The following is a 20,032-nucleotide window of genomic DNA, read 5'->3' on the forward strand; positions in this document are numbered from 1 at the left end:
TGAGGATGGTTGGTTTGAGTCTTTGAACAGAGTTTGTCCTGTTGAGTGAGGCTACAATGTAGTCTTTTGAGTAGACAGTTGCTGCCACACTGCCACCCCCAACCCCTATCCCAGCCTGGTTATGTTACGCACCCTCCTTTTCTGCCTGTTCTTGTCTTGAGTGCCTCAGTTTTTAGAATGATTGCTTAAATCCACTGTACTTACCAAGCTGTTCATCACGCCATCCTCTCAGGAGTCTGAATACTTGTCCTTTACCCCTGGTAGGGCGGAAGGAGGAAGACGGCATGGCTACATGGGACACCTGACAAGGATAGCCAACTGCATCGTGCACAGCACTGATAAGGGCCCCAGCAGCGCCTTAGTGCAGCAGCTCATCAAAGGTAACGAATGGGTTTATGGGATCTTCATCACCTTTTTGTTGGATTGGAGAAAGGGTTTAAGGGTAAAGTGGAAATATTCATAGCTTTTTAAATAGCTGTCTGAAGAGTTTCCTTATATTATCTCGAGATGTGAATGAGGCTCTTGAGAATGTGTTTGAACAGTATAGATTTCTGCTGTATCTCTGTTCTTAGTTCTGCAGTCCTTTTCTTAAGTATTGGCAGGCTCAGCCGGTAACTAGAGTTACCCACTTTCATTCTCTAAGGGTATTGCTCACTAAACCGTTCCTTTGAGCTTGAAGTACTCGTAGGCTGGCAGTTGAGCCACTTGAGCTACAGTTACTCTTGCTTTTTATTTTCTTCTGAAGACCCCTACATAGCCTATGGATTGAGTTCCTTTAATGGGCATATTAAAGCATTTAACAGCATTTTTTCCATCTCTCTATTACTAAAATGAGCGATATTAGCCAGTATCCTAAAGGACTCTTTCTGCACTAGCATTTGAATTTAATCAGCCCAAGGTTACTTGCAAGAAGCAGTATTGATTCCTTTTACACTGGCACCAAGGCCTTGAGTCCATCTCCTCCCAGATGAGAGCATCAAGAACTCTGTGTGCTCCAGGTTTGGTACCAGCGGGATTACTAGTCCTGTGACTTACTCTGAAGGCAAAACATCTTCAACCTCTGTGGTACAACATTCGTTCAGTTATTAACTTGCTGAAAATCATCTCTCAGTCTATCCTGCTATTTCTTTCTTAAGAATGTTTGTGTTCAAGAGGCTGTTACCTATTGAATGTGCACGAAAAGTATAGTTGTGGCCCAGTGATGGACAAATTGGGGCTAGCCCACCTGTAATTTTGCTTCTTGAGAGAGATGTTAGCCAGATCATCACACTTTATGTCCTTAGCTGTGCACATGAATTGGCCACGTGTATGATTTTTTTTTTAGTCTTCGTTTTATGGAAGTTGCTTGCCTTTGTAAGGGTGTGTACACACGTGTGTTTAAACCAGAATTGTCAGATGACAACTTTAGTGAGGCCTCCAAGATTACAGCTATAGTTTCATTTTCTCAGAAAAGTATTTGTGTATTCTTTTCTTTACAATTTCTGTAGAAGGTAGCTTTCACTATTGCATACGTATCCATATGTTGGCCTATGACACAAACATTTAGGAAACATTATCTGTGAGCAATTTGAGAAGCCAAACTGGGTTCCGTGGGACATTCATTGGCCAGTTGCCAGTCAGAGTTTCTCAAGAAAGTGCGCAGGAGCTGACATTTGCAGTGTTTCCTAAACTCACATGACCATGGAGCAAGACTGCTTTTACCCCCACCTTGAAGACCGCTACCTTTACAGGGAACTTACTGTAAACATATTTTCCAGGTTAAGTTTTTACCAGAAGGTCTTAAAAAACTTGTTAAATTCAAAGAACTGCTTAGGGCTCTTGGCATCAAGCATAGACCGTGGTGGGGAGGGGGTTCCTGAAAAGTTCTCGGGGTTCAGACTGAGCATGGCTGTACGCCGTCCCTCCGAGAGCTCAGCCTGCAGGGCTTGCTCGCCTTTGAGGAACCACATGGGTGGTGCCCTCTCGAGTTACCTGTTTATTTGTCTGTGTGCAAGTCACTGTAGTGATAATGCTTTTTTCCTTTTCTCCCTCTGAAGATCTTCCAGACGAAGTCAGGGAGCGATGGGAGACGTTCTGCACCAGCTCCTTAGGAGAAACTAACAAGAGGAACACGGTAGATCTAGTAGGTTCTACAAGGTTACATTTCTGTGATTTCAGTGCTCTTGGCCTTTGCCCGTCTATTCAGAAAGATGTGAGACATCTTCCACTTGTCCTGATAATTGTAGGCCAAGCTCATGTTTCTTACCAGTAAAAGAGGTCAGTGCCCACCGTACTCTTGCTAATTTGTCTAGTCAACTCCCAATTCCTGCTTGGGACGACGTAAGGGTACAAAGAAGCTACTCATACCTGCTCCCACTGTACTCGGTTTCCACCTCCCTCAGTGCCCTGCTCCCCAAGCACCTCAACAGAGCAGCCTCTAGCCTTCCTTTTACTGTGTTGGGTTTGTTGCCTTATGCCTAAATAACCCCGGGTGGTTAGAAAACCTAAATATTCGGTATTTTCTAATGTTACTGGGTTGCGTTGACCCTCATTAAAGTCATTCCCAGTGGGGGAAAATTTTATAGATGACTTTGAAACCCCAGCTTTAATAGATTGGTACTTTGAGCCAGGGAATAATGGCATTGATAATATTCTTAAAAATTATATTGGACTTTGGAATGTAGTCTTTGTTTTCTTTAATACATTAAGTTTTAAGGTAAGTATTGCTTTTGCGTTTCAAGGAAAAGCATTTCCTTTTGCAAGCATATGCCAGCTGATAGTTGAGGTGGTGGCCTTGACTCTACATGGAAGTAGGTGTGTCAGGCATTTAATTCTGTATTTGAAATTCAGCAGCCGCGGTCTTGCATTTCTAATGTACAGTAACACCTCGATTGTTAGGCAGCCTTATCTGCTCACAGCAGAGCCTAGAAACGGGGTGGGGGTGGTGCTGCAGAGCGGTCACTAGTCATCCTGCCTCACCCGCCTGAAGGGCCCCTTGCCTCCTGCTTTGCATATTGTCTAACAAGTTTGGTTATCTTTTTCCAGACTCTTGACAGGTTGGTGGCTTGTTCAGGTGGATATAGTGAGAGAATTGTTAGGTATTAGGAGCTGGAAGAATTATGAAGTTGAGAGAGAGCTGTAAAAAGGGAGCTGTGTGGGGCCGTTTAGTTAAAATAGATTTGGTGGCCCTTATTGTCGCAGGGTGTCACAGCCCAACAGAGGAAATGGCATTCACTTTGACAGCCCTGAGTGATCAAGGAAGGGTTAAGTAACTTTTAATGAATGTATTACCCACTGTACATTGGTTTTTTTCCCCCAGTCCAATTGGTGAAAATTCCGGATCATAAGGGTCTTATTGTAGGGTGAAATTGTTCTCTCATACTGTTAAATTGAACCTTTTAATTTTAGCGGTTCCCAGATTGATTCCTTGTTAAGAATGCAGGAAATGTGGTCCCCTTGAAGGGGATTTTTGTCTTGTTTCTTATTCATAAAGAAATAGGAGTATTAATTCTGATCTTGTTTGGGAAACTTCGTTAAAAATTGCCTTTTGATTGACTTCAGAGGTAGAAGTAAAGGATGTCCAGTTAAACTTGTTGTTATCAGGATTTTTTTTTTGAAGTTATCTTTGGTAATTCAAGCAGATTTCTTTTGTGAGTAGTTTAAATATTTATAAAGAAGGACTTCATTGCAGTTCAGGTAGCACTCAGCTACTTTGCACGATGCCGTCAGTTATCTAGTCTGTGACTGTGTGTAATGTCATGTATGTCCACACAGAGGAGCGTGGGCTTGCCGTGCATAATTAGTGCACAGCCCTTTTGGGTCAGACACATCTAGACATACATTTACACCTGTGTTGAAGGAAAAAATCATCACGGGCTCCACCTATCACGCTGATGGAAGCTCAGTTCTCCTTTGCCTATTGCACTTTCTGCCGTAATACTTGGACTACATAGATAATCTACAGTAAAACAAAAGAAGAAGTTAGCTTATATAGCAAAAGTGGTCAGGTATATAGAGTGTTAGCATTGCTCATATCCTTTGTTGACTTAGCCCCACTCTATGGTTTTGTTGTTTCTTGAGACTTTTGTGTTGATCTCTCAGGACCTCTTCACTTCCTTGGTTTCAAATACCCAGTACTAAAATACTACCTCTACTTAGTCTTAAGTCCTTCCAATAGGGAATTTTGCTTTGTAGTATTTTTAGGGATATGGGTATTCCAAGTTTTTAAGGATCCTTATACATTAATCCTGGGCCGCCAAGGAGAGTTGAACTGTAGCCTCCAGGCTCTTCATTTTCTGCCCAGAATGTTTCAGGCTATATCCCACATGTTCCAGGGAAAATGTGCTGTTGTGAATATTATTATAAACACAGTTTGGTACATGCAGTGGGTGTTGCCCTTGCAAAAATGTCATACAGAAATGTCATGCCCACTAGGTCGTGTAGTGCGAAGTCCAAATAAAAGCATTTCCCTTCTAATTGTTTCAGGCATACTCATCACTGAAATTGGCAGTTAAGTAACAGATTGCTTATTCCCTACCTCCCTCCCCAAATAGGTTAGATACACTGCCCTGACTTAGTTGGTTTTAGGATGATGGCTCAGATACCTCGCTGGGAACTATTTCAGGTATATTCATAGGACTTGGGTCAACCTGTAGTTCAGCACCAAACGCTTGAGTTAGTGCATTGTTAGGTTGCCCTGGCCTGTTCTTTATTTTCTAGCCGTAGCCAGGATTCGTTCATTTATACAGCAAACACTCACCTATTCTACTGGCTGTGGGCCTGAGGACTTGCTCGGTTATGTAAGATAAGCTGTGCCAGCCCCAGGCTCCTGCCATCTTCTAGGGCAACATCTGTCTTCCAGCTCCTATCACTTCTAGGGCAACATTTGAATTACCTTCTCTCTGAGATCTTTGAAGTACTTTAATCTTCTGACCCCGTCATGCCAAAGTATATGAACAAGAGATTCATACATATACTGCTTATGTTTTTATGTTGGGAGTTTATCATGAGTAAAATTTGGTGTTTTAATTATATCCAGAGGCAGCATTGTTTTGACTAAGCCCCCAAACTGTAAAAATTGGTAAGGATTTAGATAGAGTCAATTTAGATAACGTAGGCATTGTTTCTGTACTGACTTTGGAAAATTGAGTTTGTTTCATTCTCCGCCTGCCTCTCCAAGGGTGAGGATTTTTTTTTTTTAAGGTTGAGGTAGTTTATGAGATAGTTTATGGAGGTTGTGTAGAGTAATACAAACACGCATGTATGAATTGCCTGGAGATCCACCAGGTCGAGGTGGAACGTCTGAGGGTTTGCATTTCTAACCAGCCCCAGGTCATGTAGGTGCTGGGGGTCCACAGTGGGACCACGTGTAGCAAGGAGCAAGAGTCTGTAGCTTCCACTTTTCACTGGAGGTTACCAGTTACCAAGTTACCAGTTATCAAGTCACACTTACGATTCTCCTAGCAACCTAATCAGCCAAGATGAAGAAAACTCTTATTTGCTTTTTCTTTTAATGACAGTTAATAAAACTGAAATTTTATTATGAAAGAAGGTAACAACCCAAAAGCTTTTTTTGCACTGCAGCATCAAGAGTATAGTTTACTTAGAATGCATCTTGCTTGGCAAGAATGTTCTTATATACTTGTTACTTTTTTTAAAGTTATGATTCTGTATTCTCATTTAGTGATTTACTAGTATTCGTGAAATATTTGAGGGGCTGCTGTGTGCTGGACACTGTGGATATTGCACTAAACAAGATAGGCAAAAATCCCCGCCTCAGTGGAGATGGATAAACAGATGGAGGGTAAACTAGGGGGAGGGAGTCGGGGAGTGTTTTGGGCAGATGTGCAATTTAAAATTAGGTGGTCTAGGAAAACGCCATGGAGAACATTTGTGTAGAGGCTGGAGGGAAGTGGGGGAGGAAGAGCGAGTGCAGAGGCTGGCACGGCGCCCGCGTGGCTGTGTCAGAGCGGGCCAGGGAGAGAATGGGAGGAGAGATTTAGAGGTTCTGCCGGCCAGATCCCACGCGGCTTCACGGCAGGCTCCTGGGGTCGTGATCTTAGTGAGATGAAAAACCATTAGGTTCGGAACTAAATAAAAAGTGACACAATTTGATGTCAGTGATTTAAAATCCTGTAATGATTTAAAAGATCATTGTGGCTGCTGGATTGAGAATAGACTATAGTGGGACAAAAGGTCGAGGCAGGGACACTGGTTAGACGCCTAATATAGTGTTAATCCAGACGAGGGAGAAACTTTCCACTAAGGAGGTGATAATACACTTGATGAGAAGTGATGGGATTTTAGGTTCCATTTTGACAGTAGAGTGGACAGATGTGGGTGAGACAGAAGAAACAAGATGACTAAGATTTTAGCTGGAAGAAGAGGAATGAAAGAGGCATTTACTGAGCTGAAGATGCCTCAAAAGGGGTGTGTGTTGGAAGCTTAGATCAGGGACTAAGATGAACAAGTTTTCCCCTGTAGGTAAATTAAATGATCTTTTAGCTCATTTTATTAATGACGATTTCAGACTGGGTATGGTGTAGGTAGAATCAGAGTCCCCACATCTTTTAAAAACATAATTGAGAAGGTGTGCAGGCATTGTGTTATTATTAATAATAACTTTGTAAAACAGTAGTTTCTTTTTGGAGGAAAAAATTAATTGCTTTGAGGATACAAGTTAAGGAGAATATATAAGGGGGTCACAGTGTCTGGCACATAGTAGTTGCTCAACAAAAGCTAGTTTGCTTATTTTAATTAATGACCTGATAAAATCTTATTTTGTAGCAAAAAAGTATGAATGAGGACACATTATATCCTTTTTGAACTTAAACATTAAGACATACTAGGAGTAGTCACCTCCTTTTTTTCCTCTCTAGTTCACCGAGCTTGCTCTTTGAATTGTCTTCTGTTTTTGTGCCCCCCCCATGGTGCTGCACCCCTACAACACACATGGGCTTAGTATGATTCTTGTACTGACTTGCCAGCCAAGTTGCCCGAAGCTCCTAAATCCACTGCAGTGGAACGGTTTGACCTGCTCTCGACTGCAGTTACCCTGCAAGGTGCCAGCTGCCGTGACCAAGCAGTATTCCACCACCTCCTTTCTGCATCCTGGCTGGGCTCTCCTGGAACACCCTCACCCCCATATCTTTCCCACCAGCTTGCTAAAGCCACGGTTGACTTAAGCAGGTTCCCTTCATTGATGACAAATTCTGCTTTTGATTTCATCAGGCCAGATTCAAAATTAGTGTGAATGCTTTCTCTATACTTTAGGGAGGATGGAGAGGGAATTAATTGGAAACACTGGGTTATTCACTTGGACTCAATATCTTCACCAAAGATAGCCAGACAAAGGGAAAAGAGTTTAATTTTATTCAGGCAGTGATTTATTCAGAATTTCATAAGCCATACCACATACAAACTCAGTTGGATTCTACTTTGGGCTTCTTGAATCAGTGTTGGAACATCACAAAGCAAACCAGGCTGGTGTCTCTAACTCTAGGCTTCTAGGCACAGCTTCAAGGGCTGGCAGGTAACGGCTGCTTGTGTCTCCCCCAAGGACAGTGCTCTCTGCCCAGAACACTTCTACAAAAAGTACGGGACGAATAACTCAGAAAATACAGTGTAAGTTACCCTTAGACCTCTAGTGCTTGTTCTTAGAATTTTACAGACTGTTCACATTTATTACTTGCTGTAGAGCAATTACTGTCATTAGTGTGGTGCTTAGCCATTTGTGTATCTTCATTTCTAATTGTTAATACATGTATGAATTAATAGAAATCACTTACCGTGGATTGGTGAGCAGGTCGTGTTTATGCTTTTGCTTATTAATGTGCGTTGGTTTTAAGTTGTGAGGGCAGCGGGTTACGTTCTAAGCGGCAGAAGACTTGGGGTCTTGTAATGAGCAGGGGACTGCTGCCCTAAGTCATATTTAGCATTTATGAACAATACTTTTCTTAGAATGGGCAAGAAATGCAAGAATTTAAAGTGAAATGGTTGTATTTAAACCTGACCTTTCTAGTGGCTCATTAGTAATCCCTGGGAATTGCAACTTTACCCTTCAGGCTTGGCACATTTAATTATTTTTATATTTTATCTGAGCCATTAACTTCTTCCTTCCCTTTGTAAACATCTAATTGGAGATAATCACCAAAATCACTGAAATGGAGTACCTCATCTCTCCCATGCTTTCTGGTGCTGTTCATCATGAGTGAAGTGACCGCAGGTGGGCAGCAGGATAGGCAGCCAAACCATCCGGTTGAGTGGAGTGTACCCTTGAATTTTGGGGTGGATTTTACAACTTAGCTGTTACTTATTTTTGTTCCTGCTGTTGTTAACACATTGAGAGAAAAACTAAATGTGATTTTTCCGTAAAAATGCTGATACAAATGTCCAAAATTTTTCTCTGTTAAATAGTTTTTTACATTTCTATGCATATAGGTTACAACCTGCCATATTCATTCATCCAGTGATGATGAAATTGACTTTAAAGAAACGGGTTTCTCACAGGATTCTTCTTTGCAGCAAGTGAGTCATGCCTAAAGTTTTGCTTTTTGTTTTATTTTAAATGCTTAGTTTAGTTGCCATTTGTGAATCAGCTTTGGAGTGAGACATGCATTAGGTTGTGATTTGGGGTTAACCTGTTAGCTAGGCAAAGACATTTAAAAGAGGAAGTGTTGGGTACATGAGAGGAAGGTTTATGTTGAATGTAATTCCAGGGAATGTTTCTTCAGATCTGATAATAGTGATGAGTCGGGTGAATTTTCAGGAGATTTGAATGAACTGAACAGTTCAGTAAGCACCTCGGACATGCTCGTTATGCGGACCTGCACAGTAGACAGTTCCTGCAGTAGAGGTCTGTGGATAAGAATAAGAAGACTTGTTTAACGTCAGTGAAAGTAACTGTCACAATATCCCTGAACCCCACATGGCTTACATGTTTCCAGTATCTTCACATTGTGTAGTGACGTCTAAGTTAAGTTGTAGTTGAAGTAACTCATTGCCACCCTGTCCTCCTGTTCCCAAATCACCGCTTTTATCAGCTGCTGGTAATCTTTGTGGGGGAGAGAGCAGGATACAGAAATAAATGTGCTGATTTATCATCCATTGATGGTTCTTGGGGAGGTGAGGAATGATTTCACTATCTCCACTGGGTATCAGGTTTGGGAGCTAAATAGAGAAGCCCCTTTGAAAGTTATCAGCTCTTCGTATGAAGAAGTTGCCCTTAGTCAGGACCAGGTCTTGGCCTGTCAGTTGATTTGGTGTGGCAATGGAATTAACGTAGTCACCTTCCCACCTGGCACTGAATGTTGCTTAGCTTCTTTCTTCTCCATCTTTAAGCCCCTTTTACCAAGGCCAGGATGAAGCTTCTGATGCTTATGCTGGCCTTGCCTTTCGGCGTCCAAGTAGACTGACACACTCCGGTGCAGGTTGAGCTAAGCAGTTGCTTGGTTTGGTACTAAGGCAATTTAACATTCACGTTTTCAGGCTAGGCCTGAGGTAGCATTTTGGTGGCTGGCAGGCTTCTCTTGATTCTTGACACTGCCCTTTGGAAGCCAGCCTCCCGAGGAGAGGGGCGGGGAGCTGTCGAGCAGCAGGGCCTCATTGCCACCTCTCACCTTGGCTTGCTGTCCGGCAGCAGTGGCCACCCCGGAGGCCCAGCTGGCTCACTGTGAGCCCTCGTGCCTTTGAGCAATCCTTGCCCGACCCTGCAGCGCCTGGACAGTATTGAATTAGTCCCCTCGTCCTGGTCTGAACCCCAGTGCTACACATTGCTCCACCCCTACAAAGAAGCTTCGTGGTGTACAATGTACATTTTCAAGGTGATTTTGATCTGGCGAATAGCTTTAAGAAAAAGAATGCCCTTAAACATCTATTTGTAAATAAGCTGATAAACTCGGAACTTCCGGGCAACTGATTTAATTGGGTACTGGTGACATTTTGGTACCAGGAAAGTGGATTCCCTTCTCTCTCTTGAAATCTGGTTACAGGGTCATAGCTTTTCTGGGGAGAATTTTCTGACATTTTTTTGCTTTGACTGCTGATGTGCATATAAAGCAAGCCCAGTCACCAGACTGCCTTAACACCAGGCTACTGTTCCTGTGGGTTTTATCCACTTTATGTAACCCTCTAAAAGCAGGAAGAATAATTATTCTTTTCTGATTGACAGCCTTCCAGTAAACTTTTCTTTGCATGTTTAAACTATACACCAGTCATGGATCATTTTGAAAATAAACATACTCCAAAGCATTTTTTTCTGAATTTAAGAATACAAATCTAGGTTAATGTAAGAATTTCATGCTGGTCTCCTTTATAATCAAATCAGTTTATATATATCAATTTGAGGTTCTCATTCACATTTAAAGCTAGGTCTGTTGGTAACGCTTGAGTACAGAGAGTTTAGGGCAGCTCACTTAACAGACCTGGGGGGGGGGGCCATACTTGGCTCGGGGCGTGCTCACAGCTTTGGTGCCCCTTCCGGTTTCCTCACCTCCGGAGCTTGACTCTTCCTCCTCCTAAGGCTGCCTCACAGGGTAGAGGGTGAGGAGGTCTTCCTCGTGTGGTGTCTGAAGAACTAGGGCTGGCTGCCAAGGATGGACACCGCTCCCGCCGCCCCCGTCCCCGACAGGCTTGTTCATAGGCCGTCAGGTCGGTGGACGGGGATTTTCTGTTGCCCAGGTGGGTCCACCCAAGAGATTTACTTAAGAAAGCGGTGGGCTCCCTTCTCAGTGACTTGAACAGTCCTTGGCTTTGGCCAGGATGACAGTTCTGAGACGTGTGGGGTTTTTTTTCCCCCTTTTTTTGTATAATTAAAAGTTTTTAATAATTGCACAACTGTATGGTGCTTTCCAGATTTGGATTTCTCAGAGTCCAAAACATTTTTATAAAGCTTTAAATAGAATACAGTAGCATTCTTCACTTATGTGGGTTTAGTAAGCCTCGATGGCTTTATTAGTCAAAATCAGATTTGAAACCTAAGTTCTTTGCTGGTTTTATCTTCCTAGGAGCTACAGTAGACTCAGAACTAATGAGGACTACAGTTTGTTGGTTTTCTTTTTCCTCTGCGTTACTACGTGGAGGCTGTGTCTGTCAGCTGCTATATATCTCCCTCCATAGATGAAGAGAGACAATGCAAATATGTGTGTGCATGTTTTTGTGTATCTGTGTATGTATCTGTATGTTTGTACATGTATGCATTCACACATGTATTTATAATACACTTAGTATTTGCATTCTGTTAATGAAGCATTTAAAGTATTATGAAGCATTTAAAGGAACACTTTTGGGAATATTTCTTCCGTTTTACACTCAAAAGATTTACACTATGATCTCTGGAAGTACAAAACATTTAAAGAAAAAAAAAAAAAAGAAAACAGTTGAAAAGGACCTTTTCCCCTTGTGCAACCAAATTTCTAATCTGTCCATAAACTCAAGAGCCTGGCTTATACTGCTTGCTCGGAAGAAGGACTTCGTGATTCTTTGCCACACCTTTGAAGCTACCAACCATGCGTCATACCTTATAAAAGATAAAGCAATTCAGACGAGTTGGTTTCTTTCTACTTATCGTATTTTATATTTGTATGTCCAAATCTCAGCCCAGCCTCCCAGAACTCGTCCCTACCGTTCTGCTTTCACCCAAACTCCCGCAGCTTTGGTGTGCCTTACCAAATGCACCCCTGGGGGGCTGGCCCCGAGTGCTCGTGTGCTCATGTAGTATTGTCTCTTTGGGCAGGAAAGGGAGCAGCGGGAAAGTGTGAGAGTGAACAGGGGGGTGGTGGGTATCGAGTTAGCGAAAAGTGAGGTTTTAGGTTCTCGGTAAACTAGATGCAGCATTTTTTAGACCTAAGGAAAAGATGCCTTCCAAAGCCAAATATAAGGTTTATTTTTAAATTATCCACTATTTGGATTATCCATGCCATAATTCCCTGCCACCAGAATGAATAATGAGGAATTAACGGCAGAGGCATTTCTGCAGTGTTTGTCTGCAGGGTAGAGTGCGTGGGCTCTCTCAGATGGAGAACCGAGGAGAGCTTGGCCTTCCCAGTAGGGGCCTCAGGAGCGACGCTTTCAGTTCAGCTGCTACTTGTGCCCCCGCGAGGTCCGTACACAGCTCTGTCCGCGGGCAGCACGCGCGTTGTGTGTCTCCACATTTATTGCTCGGGGCAGAGTGAGGAGTGGCACTTGCATATCTTCGTCTGTTCTTTACTCCTGACTGAGAACATGGAACACGTTTGCTGACCTCGCTTGTTCCCCCGGGCCTGCTTGTTGTTTGAAATTAGAATAGCAGCGTTTTTGTGGAGTCCGTTTTAACATCCCCCCTTTCTCGCCGAAGAGAGCCCAGGTGAGCCTGGTGCTCTCTAGAAACGGTGTAGTGAACAAGAGCCGGCTCCCGCACGGGTCTTTCAGTGCTGCAGGCTTTTCAGAGTGATTTTGGATCAGTGTTGTAACTTTCTGTCCTCTCTCTAAGGTAGGTAGGATAGTAGTTGCTCTTCTACTCTTCCTAGCCTCTGAGCCTTAAATCTTTTTTTTAAGAAAATGAAGTGTCCCTGAACATTGTGTTGTAGGATTGTGATTGTGATTGTTAGTCATTTTTCCTCTGGTGCCATGTTGCTGTAGTGGACTGTGGGTGGGGAGAGGCAAAGAGGGAGGGTGGGTGGTTACCATTGGTTGGATCTTAAGATAAGGTTGGTTGTGTTCAGAGGTGACTGATACACCTTATAATTTCAGACTGTCACATGTCACTTGATCACCCTTTTGAACTAGACCCAAACCTCTCTCTAAAGATAATTCGGAATAGAGGTCAGTGGTCACTTAACATTTCTTACATGACGTGTGCATTAGAATAATTTATGGACCAAATTCCAAACATTTCCTTTTTGGGGTAAATCGTGTCTGAAATTATTTGATTTTTTTTTTTTTTTAGAAAAACACACCAACCTTTTAGGCCCTATGGCTATATAAATAAGATGATGTCTGGAAAAACAAATGAGCAAATAGTATGTAGAATGTCATTAGAATCATTATATCACTGTCACTGGTCCTGGGGTTGCCAGGCCTTTTCTGATTATCAGATGCAACAAATGACGTCCAATTTTATTGACCAGTTTGGCTTCAACGATGAGAAGTTTGCAGATCAAGATGACATTGGCAAGTGAGTATGTCTTCTGTTTGCATAACTGTCGCCGCCACTCCTGCTCTTTGTGAGGCGTTCTGGTTCTCCTGGGTTCTTGGAACCCTTTTGCATTCGTGAGTTGGGAGGAGCCTGCCCTCCAGGTGTTCCTTTAGTTCCAGCCTATCAGCCTGAAGCACCCAGACAGACAACAAGTAGGAATAGAATGTCACGCCCACAGAGCAGGCTTGCCCCTGGCCTTGACAGGCCTTGGTCTTTCACGGAGGCTTGTTTGTATTAGGTGTAGGAACTCAGGTCATTGTTCTCCTCTTCGAGGTTTTAGTGCTGGATCACATCATCTAAACTTGTTAATCCCTGTGTCAGTTACCTAGTTACCTGGCTTGAGCAGGTGTGGTTCTTTTACAGAACACAGTGAATGGGGTATCATATTATAGCTGAGCAGCTCTACCCCATGTGTGTTCTCTTCTCTAGGTGACTAACCAGAAGGCAGAGTTGGGGTTTTTTCCCCCGAGAGCTAGGCCTTAAGTTCATTCATTCTGCGGTCAGGGAAAGAGGAGCACAGAAATGGGAATTATTGGTAATATGCAGAATTAATGAATAGAAGATGTGTGGGCCATCCACAGAAATGAAAACAAATGTTCTAGCATCTGACCTTGGGAAATGAGAGGTATTTATAAATGAAGTATTTACAAGAGGGGTGTTACAGCTCACCAAGCCGAGTTCTCTCTCACGGGGGCTCCCTGATGGTGGTCGCCAACACCCAGCATCTCTCAGGGCTCCCCACTAGCAGTAGATGCTCAGTAGTTGGTTGAACTACAGCCAGCGGAGGCTGTTGTTTGTCATTAGTTGCAGTTTATGGCAGGTGAGAAGCTAAAAGACTTTTTCCATCACACTCTAATTGTGCCAAACAACATGCTGTGTTGGCACAGGGGCCTGGAGGCTCCACTGTAAGTAGAGCAGTAGTTGAAGACCGTCAGCTGCCCTAAGAATCGGCTCATTTAAATCCAGAAAGAGCAAGGACTCGGTGTTTGTGTCTGTACCCCAGGAGCGCTCACACCAGAACCCGCAGGTTCCCCCATGTGGCATCTCAGCATTCGCCTGTCTGGACTCATTTATTAAGAGTTACTAGTTAGGAATGCATAGTCTCTTTAGAATTTGTATTGGGTATTTGGAATAATGTTTGATTAGAACAGATCTTTTAAGGATTATAAGATAGTCCCACCTACTCAAAAATTGTTTAATAGGCTCTGAATTCTTTTACTCCCAACTTTTTTCCTAACTATGCCATATTATAACATAAGATTTCAGGGGTATCTGTGTGTTTTATGTGTGAATTTGACTATACCTGGAGAAAGTTCGGGGTCTGACAGCTTCTGTGGCCTTTCTCGTGCTCTGACCTATTTCTTCTTTGCAAATAACCTTTTTGGGGTTATGAAGTATGGCCCATGGAACCATGGTTTCTACCATGGATGTTAAAAATCTTTTATAGGAAGGCTTCGAGGGTGTGTTTATTATGTCTCAAAAGGCTTCCATTCCAGCCTTCCCATCCTGTGTAAATTCCTTATACCAAGGGAGGAGGTATCATTTAATGTAAGCAGAGTTTGTTTGTTGTTACTTACAGAGATTTTAATGATAGTGTAAATATTTTAAATTTGGAGAATTTCACAAATACTGTTTCTGAGTCTATAGATAATTAACTATTCTCGCACTTATATTTTGTTTACAGTGTTTCTTTTGATCGGGTATCAGACATCAACTTTACTCTCAATACAAATGAAAGTGTAAGTATTAAGGCCTGTCACGAGCAACAAGGCATACGTGAGATGGACAAGTGGGAATGGGGTTCTCTCAGAGCCTGCCTGCGAGAGCTGTGTGCACTGGGACCCCTGCGCCCTAGGAAACTTTGTCTTAGATTGCTGTGACTTCAGCAGCCACGCACATGACCTGCCTGGCCCCTGTGGGCATGTGAATTTGCAACCCTGGTTTAAGATGTGACAGGGCTAATAAAACCAGTGTAGATATTGAGCTTCAAAGACTGCTGTTTGACTCCGGCCTGCTGCCTCTTACATCTGCTGAATGTCACCAGGAGCGAAACTTGGGCTAGATCAGGGCCTGCCTCTCATCGCCAGGCAGGCGAAACGCCAAGTCAGCCACATCAGCAGATTGACACAGGATTAGTGTCATTTGAATGGGCACAATGTTGATTTTTATGTCACTTAACATGAGAGACCAATGGTTTATCTGCTGTTGTGATAAGTTAGAAACTAACCGATTGGACCATGACACTCATCACTGCTTAGCTGGCCCGGTAAAAGAAGAGCTTTTTGTGTTAGGGTAGGTCTGGGGCTGCATCTTAGGTAGGTGGGCCAGGGAGACTGTTAGAATTAAAGTGGTGCTTTCACCAGATGAAAGTGAGTATATGTAGACAGTCTCAGTTTCTCGTATGCTAGTTTTGAAGCCAGTCTTTTGGGGGGAACTTTTTGTTGTTACTTACACAGAAGCTGACATTAGATGCTTACATTTTATCTTGGTGTATGTGATAGACACAGTTTTTTTTTAAAGGATATAGAAGAAGATGATTTACACTGGTAACTTTTGCGGAAAATAACTTGATTTTAAAATTGATTTTCTCTCTCTCATTTTTATTTAGGGAAATATTGCCTTGTTTGAAGCATGTTGTAAGGAAAGAATACAGCAGTTTGATGACGGTGGCTCTGATGAGGAAGATATCTGGGAGGAAAAACACATTGCATTTACACCAGAATCCCAAAGACGATCAAGGTGAAAAAGAGTTCGTTATAGTAGTAACAGTATCCAGTGCATAAAGCAAATGATTATTAGGAGACGTACATTGTAACCTCTCCAAACATGTATGTTTGACCTAGAGATCAGTGCTTTTCTCATGATCAGAAATGCCCTTTTAAATTGATGTGAGTTGGTGCCACTGCACTTGTTTGCAGTGTGAACAAATCAAGGTAATCTACTTGAAAATGTTCGAAGTGTTTAGACATAGTTCATGAAACGTTGTGACACAGCCTCTTCTCATTGGGAAATGATGCTGAGGAATGTAGTCATATCGTGCTTTGAGTAAACGTTCCCTTACCAGGAATAAGAGCAGCAGCTGAGTTATATGTTGTTTCTTACAAAAGACTGAAAGTTTCCCCGGGGAAGGGAAGAGTTGTTTCTAAAAGTTAATTTAACGTGGGGAGACAGAGTCATGTCATTTGATACCCACTGGGATCAACCCAGTCTCTCCCCTCTCCCCCTCATTTTTAAAATTCACTCTATCCAAAAACCCCAGTTACAATGCAGAGCTTGTCAGACTGGATAAAAAAAATAAGGCCTGATTTATGCTGCCGATGGGAAATAATTTAAATTATTTAAAAACTTAAATTAAAAAAAAAATTTAAACAGGTCAAAATTAAAGGTAGAGGGGTCTATATTAATATTAAAGTAGGGCTTCCCTGGTGGCGCAGTGGTTGAGAATCTGCCTGCCAATGCAGGGGACTCGGGTTTGAGCCCTGGTCTGGGAGGATCCCACATGCCGCGGAGCAACTAGGCCCATGCGCCACAGCTACTGAGCCTGCGCGTCTGGAGCCTGTGCTCCGCAACAAGAGAGGCCATGATAGTGAGAGGCCCGCGCACCGCGGTGAAGAGTGGCCCCCGCTCGCTGCAACTAGAGAAAGCCCTCGCACAGAAACGAAGACCCAACACAGCCAAAAATAAATAAATAAATAAATAAAAATTTTAAAAAATATATTAAAGTAGATTTCAAAGGAAAAGGATAAAGGAAAGGTCATAAAGGGGTTATTAGAAGAACGTAATGCCAATTGTAAATGTCTACGTACCTAATAACAAGGCTTCAAAATAGAGCAAAAACTGATAGAACTGTGAAGAGAAGTAGGCAGATTGCACAGTTATAATCAGATATTTCAATGCTCCTCTCCCAGTAATTGATAAAACAATAGGCCATAAAAATATAGAACACTTAAATACCTACCGGGCATTTATAAAGTACTACACCCAACTCCACAGCAGAATGTGTATTCTTTTCAAGTATACATGAAATATTTACCAAGAGAGATCATATTTGGGCCATAATGCAAGTCTCAGTAAAAAGGTTTCAAGTCATACAAAATACACTGTCTGACCCCAATGGAATTAAATTAGAAATCAGTAACAGATCTCTAGAAAATCTCCAAATATGTGGAAACAAATAACACATGAGTTAAAGAAAAAAATCACAGGGGAGGGACTTCCCTGGTGGTCCAGTGGTAAAGAATCTGCTTTACAATGCAGGGGACGTGGGTTCGATCCCTGGTCAGGAAACTAAGATCCCACATGCCGCGGGACAACTAAGCCTGCGCGCCACAACTACTGAGCTCGTGCACCTCAGCGAGAGAGCCTGCCTGCTGCAAACTACAGAGCCCACGTGCTCTGGAACCCCACACGCCACAACTACAGAGCCCACGCGCCCTGGAGCCTGCACACCACAGCTAGAGAGAAGCCCACACGCCGCAGCAAAGAGCCTGCATACCTCAGCGAATATCCCGTGTGCCGCAACTAAGACCCGATGCAGCCAAAAATAAAAATAAATAAATAAATAAATAATCAATCAATCAATCAATCTTAACCAAAAAAAAAAAAAAAACATTTAAAAAATTACAGGAGAAGTTGCACAGTACTTTGAATTGAAAGAAAACGAAAACACAGTATATCAGGATTTGGACCTTGCAACTGCAACAGTACTTAAAGGATCATTTTTAGCACTAACTGCTTACATTAAAAAAGAAGAAACATCTCAAATCAGTGACCTCAGCTTCCACCTTAAGAAATGACTAGGGCTTCCCTGGTGGCGCAGTGGTTGAGAATCTGCCTGCCAATGCAGGGGACACGGGTTCGAGCCCTGGTCCGGGAAGATCCCACATGCCGCGGAGCAACTAGGCCCGTGAGCCACAATTATTGAGCCCGCGCGTCTGGAGCCTGTGCTCCGCAACAAGAGAGGCCGCGATAGTGAGAGGCCCGTGCACCGCGATGAAGAGTGACCCCCACTTGCCGCAACTAGAGAAAGCCCTCGCACAGAAACGAAGACCCAACACAGCCATAAATAAATAAATAAATAAAATTAAAAAAAAAAAAAAAAAAGAGGGCTTCCCTGGTGGCGCAGTGGTTGAGAATCTGCCTGCCAATGCAGGGGACACGGGTTCGAGCCCTGGTCCGGGAAGATCCCACATGCCGCGGAGCAACTGGGCCCGTGAGCCACAACTACTGAGCCTGAGCGTCTGGAGCCTCTGCTCCGCAACAAGAGAGGCCGCGATAGTGAGAGGCCCGCGCACCGCGATGAAGAGTGGCCCCCACTCGCCGCAACTGGAGAAAGCCCTCGCACAGAAACGAGGACCCAACACAGCCAAAAAAATAAAAATAGTAAATAAATAATAAATTAAAAAGTTTAAAAAAAAAAAGGAAAAAGGAATGACTAGAAATACAAAACAGAAAAACAGTAGGGAAAATCATTGTAATCAATGAGTCATGACTGAAAGTTGTTGTTTGAGAAGATTAATAAAACTGATATACCTCTAGACAGAATGGTCAAGCAAAAAAGAGAAGATACACATTATTAATATCAGGAACAAGAGAGATGACATCACTACAGATTCTACAGATACTAAAAGGATAGTAAGGAATATTAGGAGCAACTCTATGCCAATAAATCTGACAACTTAGATCTTTGAAAGACACAGACTACCAAATCTCAAGCAAAAAACGATAACCCGAATTGTCCTATATCAAAGAAGTTGAATTTTTAATGTAAAACTTCCCACATACACACAAAAAAACTCAAGGTCCAGGTGGTTTCTCCTTGGTGAATTCTGCCGAACATTTCAGGAAGAAATTACACCAGTTTATACAAAAGCTTCCAGAAAATTGAAAAGGAGGGAATAGTACCCATCTCATCCTATGAAGCCACATCATTGTAACTTGATACCAACAGCTGGCATTGCATTACATGATATGAAAAGAAAAGTGACCTGTTATTCTCATGAACATAGGTACAGAAACTCCTTTAAAAATTTTAGCAAATAAATGCAACGATACGTCATGACCGTGCAAGGTTTATTCCAGCAGTGCAGAGTTGGTTTAACATTTGAAAATCAGTCAGAAGGCATGTGGCTGAATCCAACATCTATTCCTGATAGGAATGCTCAGCAAACGAGAGATAGCAGAGGATTCCTTCAGCTTGTTTAAAGCTTCTCCAGTCAGCCTACAGTTAGCGTCATACTTCACGGTAAAAGACTGAATGACTTCCCCCCAAGATCAGCAACAAAACGAGGGTATCTGCTCTTACCACTGCTTTTCCATATTGTGCTGGAGGTTCTAGCCAGTGCAGTAAGTCAGGAAAAAGAAATAAATGGTTTCTAGATTGGAAAGGAAAAGGTAAAATTACCTTTGTTCATAGACAGTGTTACTATCTATGTAGAAAATGTGTTGTAATCTACGAAAAGACTACTAGAACAATTAAGTGGGTTTAGCAAGATTGCACAATCTTGGATCAATATAATTGTATTTCTGCATACTGCAGCCAACAATTAGAATTAAAATTACTAAACAGTACTATTCATAGTAGCATCAAAATATTAAATGTATAGAGGTAAATCTGACAAAAGACATGCAAGGCCCATACACTGAAAATTATAGAACAGCTGAGAGAAATCAAGACTTGATAAATGTTTAAGAATTGGAAGACTTAATATTGTTAAGATGCCAGTTCTCCCCAGATTGATCTAGATTCAGTGCAATCCCAAACAAAATCATAACAGGTTTTCTTGGTAGCTATTGACAAGTTCATTTTTAAATTCATGTGAAAATGCAAAGGACCTAGAATAACCAAAACAACTTTCATTAAGAACAGCATTAGAGTATTAA

The 20,032-nt window shown here is 42.4% G+C and overlaps 1 protein-coding gene across 14 annotated transcripts in view; it reads left to right on the forward strand.

Annotated features, from left to right (window-relative positions):
• The window catches only part of PPP6R3 (protein phosphatase 6 regulatory subunit 3), a 130,242-nt gene that overhangs the window by 90,376 nt on the left and 19,834 nt on the right, over nucleotides 1-20,032 (forward strand). For 9 of the 14 annotated variants that reach the window (XM_068555646.1, XM_068555648.1, XM_068555651.1 and 6 more), the window contains 6 exons: nucleotides 265-380; nucleotides 2,037-2,122; nucleotides 8,419-8,505; nucleotides 13,032-13,129; nucleotides 14,835-14,889; nucleotides 15,759-15,889. In XM_068555646.1, the coding sequence (XP_068411747.1) occupies nucleotides 265-380; nucleotides 2,037-2,122; nucleotides 8,419-8,505; nucleotides 13,032-13,129; nucleotides 14,835-14,889; nucleotides 15,759-15,889 (573 nt within the window). The remainder of the gene's footprint in view (nucleotides 1-264; nucleotides 381-2,036; nucleotides 2,123-8,418; nucleotides 8,506-13,031; nucleotides 13,130-14,834; nucleotides 14,890-15,758; nucleotides 15,890-20,032) is intronic. The other 5 variants (XM_068555653.1, XM_068555654.1, XM_068555655.1 and 2 more) reach the window with 5 other exon arrangements.

The sequence above is a fragment of the Eschrichtius robustus genome, chromosome 11, assembly GCF_028021215.1.
Source record: "Eschrichtius robustus isolate mEscRob2 chromosome 11, mEscRob2.pri, whole genome shotgun sequence".
Classification (NCBI taxonomy): Eukaryota; Metazoa; Chordata; class Mammalia; order Artiodactyla; family Eschrichtiidae; genus Eschrichtius; species Eschrichtius robustus.